This window comes from Hyla sarda, chromosome 4 (genome assembly GCF_029499605.1).
Source record: "Hyla sarda isolate aHylSar1 chromosome 4, aHylSar1.hap1, whole genome shotgun sequence".
Classification (NCBI taxonomy): Eukaryota; Metazoa; Chordata; class Amphibia; order Anura; family Hylidae; genus Hyla; species Hyla sarda.
The window spans coordinates 7,787,006-7,793,030 of NC_079192.1; the positions used below are offsets into that span (position 1 = coordinate 7,787,006).

Below are 6,025 nucleotides of genomic sequence, written 5' to 3' on the forward strand. Positions count from 1 at the left end.
CATACATACATACACACAAACATACACACATACACACACCTATACATACATACATACATACATACATACACACATACATACACACACATTGGGGGAGAAATATCAAAACTTGTCCAGAGGAAAAGTTTCTGAGTTGCCCATAGCAGCCAATCAGATCGCTTCTTTCATTTTTAACAAGGTCTCTGCAAAATGAAAGAAGCAATCTGATTGGTTGCTATGGGCAACTGGGCAACTTTTCCTCTGGACAGGATTTGATAAATCTCCTCCATTGATATATATATATATATATATATATATATATATATATATATATATATATATATATATAGATTATGCCGCATTTTCCATCTTCTGTCTTCACAGAGAAATTATCCCAACACTGCTTGGTCCAGTGTTGATCGTAACACTCTACAATGTCTTGACACCAATTTGGAAGTCTCCATAAGATGATCCATAAAATTAAGATGAGGACAATGAACCAGACGGAAATATCTGAAATATTTCTCATCGGTTTCCAGAACCTTCAGGATTTTAGGTTCTTCGTCATCTGTATGTGCCTGGTCACCTACACGGCTACAATAACTGGGAACCTCATCATAATCACATTGGTTGCCACCAGTCATCACCTCCGATCTCCAATGTTCTTCTATCTTGGTCACCTCTCCTTCTCAGATGTGTTGCTTATTTCCAACATTATGCCATTCTTGGTGCACATTATACTGTTCAGTGGTAGCCTGGTGTCCCTTAAGGGCTGTATTACTCAGTTCTTCTTCTATGGACTTTCTGCAACTACCGAGTGTCTTCTTCTGACAGCAATGTCCTATGACAGATATCTAGCCATTTGTAACCCATTGCGCTACTCCAGCATTATGAGTTCAACGCTGTGTGTATCTATAGTTGCATTTTGCTGGTCTCTGGGATTTATTATAACTCTGGTTCCAGTATTATTGATAAAGACCTTGTGGTTCTGTGGCCCCAATGTCATTGACCACTTCTTCTGTGATCTTGGACCTCTTCTGGAGTTGTCCTGCTCAGATGTTTCCATAGTGAAATATGAGGTTCTGTTACTCTCTGGTCTCCTAACCATCACCCCCTTTGTGTTCATTGTTGTCACCTATGGTCACATTTTCATAACCATCATGAAGATCACCTCAGTCACCGGGAGGAAGAAGGCCTTTTCTACCTGTAGTTCTCACCTGGCTGTTGTAGGAACCTATTATGGAGCACTTTTTGCGATATATGTTATACCCCGCAGAGGGTATTCTTTGAATGTCAACAAAGTGGTATCCCTCATGTACTCAGTAGTCACCCCATTGTTCAATCCCATGATATATGGCTTGAGAAATAAGGAAATCAAAGAGGCCATCCGAAATCATCTCCTCATTTGTACAAGAAATTCTAGAAAATGAAATTTTTTTGACTACGTGCATTAAAGGGGTACTCCGCCCCTCCAAGGATAGGGGATAAGATGTCTGATCATGGGGGTCCTGCCGCTGGGGACCCCCGCAATGTCCCTGCTGTACCTGGTGTTGGTTTAGATCATTGGGTGCTGCGCCGGAGGCTCGTGACAGCATGGCCACGCCCCCTCAATGCAAATATATGGGAGGGGGCGTGATGGCTGTCATGCCCCCTCCCATAGATATGCATTGAGGAGGCATGGTCGTGACTAGACCTTTGGATAGGGGATAAGATATCTAGAGGCGGAGTACCACTTTAACATGGTTTTTCAGTTTTTTTGTACTTGCTTTGTGCCCCTGATGCCAAGTTATGTGTATTGTCATTGCACTTGTATTACCTTTTTTTTTTGTATTTGCATGCCCCCAAAGGTTCTGCATTCTTCTGCACTAGAAATTACTGTGGTCTCGAGCCTTTCCCAGGATCCTGTTGCAGGTCAGCTGGGGCTTGGCTGCATCTTGTCTTTCCTTACAAGTCAGCCCACCAGTTGTGTGAAGCCAATCTCTAGGTCCCGCCATGCCTGTGTGAATGATGCCCCCTCTCTCAAGTCTAGAGATAGTGGGAACGCACTCAACACAGGCACGATGGGACGAAGAGACGGACCTTACACGTCATCAGAAGGCTGGCTTGTTAAAAGGGGAACTCCCGTGCCCCAGCGTTCTAAACTTCTTGTTCAGAACGCTTAGAGCGGGTGGCCGTGATTGTGACATCACAGCCACACCCCTCGTGACATCACACCACACCCCTCCCTTCATGTCTATGGGTAGGGGCGTGACAGCCATCATGCCTCCTCCCAAAGACATGAATGGAGGGGGGAGGTGGTGTGATGTCACAATGGGCGTTGCCATGACATCACCATCACGGCCACCCACTCTAACCGTTCTGAACAAAAAGTTCAGAATGCTGGAGCATGGGAGTACCCCTTTAAGGAAAATAAGAAGAAGACAAGCCCTCTATGATCACCTGACCTGTGACCACCTGACCTGTGACATGTCTTTAGCTGCACAGGAAGCCAGGAAAGGCTCAAGATGACGCTGATTTCTAGTGCAAAAGAATGCAAAACGACTGGGGGCATAACAATACCAAAAAAGGGACAATCCACAACAGACAGGTATGTAACATACGTAACTCGGCATCAGGGGCACATTTGGTATACCCCTTTAACATTTATTTATTTATTATTACATCTATTTATTTTTATAAAATATAACCTCACTGGTAAAAAAACAAACAAACAAAAAAAAACATTTATATTTACATATTTAAAGGTTTGCATATCACTTGTCCAATAGAATCCAGGTTTTAGATTTTTACTTTGCGCACCAGGACGGACATTTACATCCTGTACATGAAGCGAGCACAGGAGCTGCGCTCGCTTCATTCATGGCAGGTCTCTCTCTACTGCTGTCAGCAGCCAGGGACCAGACAGTAATGGTGGGTATCAGCGACCGGGCTAATGTCTGCCATTAACCCTTCAGATGCCATGATCAATACTGATCATGGCATCTGTTGCATTATTGGGGTTCAGAGGGAACTCATTGGACCATCCGCGGCATATTTGTGGGGGTTCAATGACTTAAAATGTCCATCAAAAGTCCCCTTTATCTGCCTTCTGACGGCTCCAACGATTTCCACCTGCCATCCAGCAGACCAGAAAAACAGATCGCCAACATGATCACATATGCAATATGCTATAGATAGCCCCCTATTGCATAACTACAACTCCCAGCATGCCCTTGGGCAGTCAGTGTATGCTGGGAGTTGTAGTTTTGCAACAGCTGGAGTTACACTGGTTGGAAAAGCTGAGTTAAGGTTTATTTCCGCACCACTGTGCCTTTAGCTGTTGCAAAACTACAACTCCCAGCATGCACTGACAGACCCCGCATGCTGAGAGTTGTAGTTTTGCAACAGCTGGAGGCACACCACTACAACTCCCAGCATGCCATTTTCTTGTCTGTGCATGCTGGGAGTTGTAGTTATGCAATAGCTACAGTTGCATAACTACAACTCCCAGCATGCACGGACAAGAAAATGGCATGCTGGGAGTTGTAGTGGTGTGCCTCCATCTGTTACATAAATACAACTCCCAGTATGCCCTTCGGCAGTCAGTGCATGCTGGGAGTTGTAGTTTTGCAACAGCTGGAGGTACGCAGCTGGATTGAACACTGAGTTAGGGTCTTTTACCTAACTCAGTGTTTTCTAACCAGTGTGCCTCCAGCTGTTACATAACTACAACTCCCAGCATGCGTGGTCTGTCAGTGCATGCTGGGAGTTGTAGTTTTGCAACAGCAGGAGGTTTGCTCCTCCCCCCATGTGAATTTACAGGGCACATTTACATGGGTTTACAGTGAGTTTCCCGCTGAAAGGTTGAGCTGTGGCAACTTTTCTGGAAAACTCACTGTAAACCCCCGCCAGTGCAAATGTACCCTAAAAACACTACACTATACTACACTACACAGACACATAATAAAGAGTAATATAGTACATATACACACCCTTACACCCCCCCCAAATAAAAAATTTAAAATATCTTGTACGGCACTGTTTCCAAAACGGAACTCCCAGCATTCCAGGGCAGCCATTGACTGTCAAGGGGCATGCTGGTAGTTTTGCAACAGCTGGAGGCACCCTGTTTGGGGAACACTGCCGTAGGGTATTTTTGGTGGAAGAGGCAGACCCATGCTTGCATTTGGGTCTGTCCATATGCAAACTCCTAATATAGGCCTCAAATGTGAATGGCTCTCTCACTCCGGAGCCCTGTCGTATATCGAGGAAACAGTTTAGGGCTACATATGGGGTATTTCCGTACTCGGGAGAAATTGTGGTACAAATTTTAGGGGGGCTTTTTTTTCCTTTTATCCCTTATGAAAAGGAAAAGTTGGGGGCTACACTGTTATGTTAGTGGAAAAAAAAGAAACATTTTTACACTGGTATGCTGGTGTTGCCCCTTACTTTGTATTTTCACAAGAGGAAAAAGGCGAAAAAGACCCCCGAAATTACGTAAATACTCCATATGTGGACGCAAAGTGCTCTGTGGGCGCACAACAAGGCTTAGGAGGCATTTGAGGGCTAAATTGGTGATATGCACAGGGATGGCTAAGGATGAGCGAATCGAATCTGAGGAATCTGAATTAACCCGATAACGACCATGGACGTCTATACTCGCCCAATGGCCGTTACCGGGGTATGACGCGGGCTCCTGACTCGAGCCCGCGTCATACCGGCCAGCCCCCAGCTGATTCCTGTAGCTGGGGGCCGGCGTTAATAGCCGACATGCGGCGATCGCCGCGGCCGGCTATTAACCCTTTAGATCGCCGCTGTCAAAGTTGACAGCGGCGTCTAAAGGTGCCTGTATACAGTCCCTGGTGGTCCAGTGGGGTGGATCGCTCCTCCGCAGCGCGATCGTGGGGGAGCGATCCACTGCTGAGGTAGCCTGAGGGCTTACCTCTCTTCCTGTGTCGGCTCCGGCTCTCTGAATGATAAAGCCTGGCAGGACCAGGCTTTATCAATCGAGCGCAGAGCACACAGATGAATGGGATTGTATGCAATCCCATTCATCTGTATGAGGAATCAAATGATTCCTCCTAAAAGTCCCCTAAGGGGACTAAAAGTGTAAAAAAAAAAAGTTTAAAAAAAGTTTAAAAACACACACATTAACCCCTTCTTTATTAAAAGTTTAAATCACCCCGCTTTTCCCAAATTCCATATTAAAAATATGTAACCATAATAAAAAAAACATATGTGGTATCGTCACGTGCGTAAATGTCTGAACTATAAATATATATCATTAATTAAACCGCACGGTCAATGGCGTACACGCAAAAAAATTCCAAAGTCCAAAATAGTGTATTTTTGGTCACTTTTCATACCATAAAAAAAGGAATAAAAGCGATCAAGAAGTCCAATCAAAATAAAAATGGTACCGATTAAAACTTCAGATCACGGCGCAAAAAATGAGTCCTCATACCGCCCTGTACGTGGAAAAATAAAAAAGTTATAGGGGTCAGAAAAGGACAATTTTAAATGTATAAATTTTCCTGCATGTAGTTATGATTTTTTCCAGAAGTGCGACAAAATCAAACCTATATAAGTAGGGTATCATTTTAATCGTATGGACCTACAGAATAAAGATAAAGTGTAATTTTTACCGAAAAATGTACTGCCTAGAAACAGAAGCCCCCAAAATTTACAAAATGGTGTTTTTTCTTCAATTTTGTCGCACAATGATTTTTTTTTCCGTTTCGCCATAAATGTTTGTGTAAAATGACTCATGTCATTCCAAAGTAGAATTTGTGGCGCAAAAAATAAGCCCTCATATGGATTTTTAGGTGCAAAATTGAAAGGGTTATGATTTTTAAAAGGTGAGGAGGAAAAAACAAAAGTGTAAAAACAGAAAAATGCTTGGTCCTTAAGGGGTTAATTATGAATTTCAGAAAAAATTTGCTTCGCAATGAATCCGAATATTGTCCCGATTCGATCGCAAAAATTCATTAAACTCCATTTAGTGCGGTCCAGGCTCCAGGGCATCTAAAATGGCAGACCCACATGTGAGGAAATGAGGCAAGGAACT

The 6,025-nt window shown here is 43.8% G+C and overlaps 1 protein-coding gene across 1 annotated transcript; it reads left to right on the forward strand.

Annotated features, from left to right (window-relative positions):
• The first annotated feature begins 464 nt into the window (after positions 1-464).
• Positions 465-1,409, forward strand: LOC130367199 (olfactory receptor 5V1-like). The gene has a single exon (XM_056569603.1). The coding sequence runs from the start codon at positions 465-467 to the stop codon at positions 1,407-1,409; it is 945 nt and encodes a 314-aa protein (XP_056425578.1).
• Positions 1,410-6,025: the final 4,616 nt, after the last annotated feature.

What these genes read in the sequence shown, in the direction of transcription:
- LOC130367199 (XM_056569603.1), top strand. Translation starts at nt 465, where the DNA reads ATGAGGACAATGAACCAGACGGAAATATCTGAAATATTTCTCATCGGT.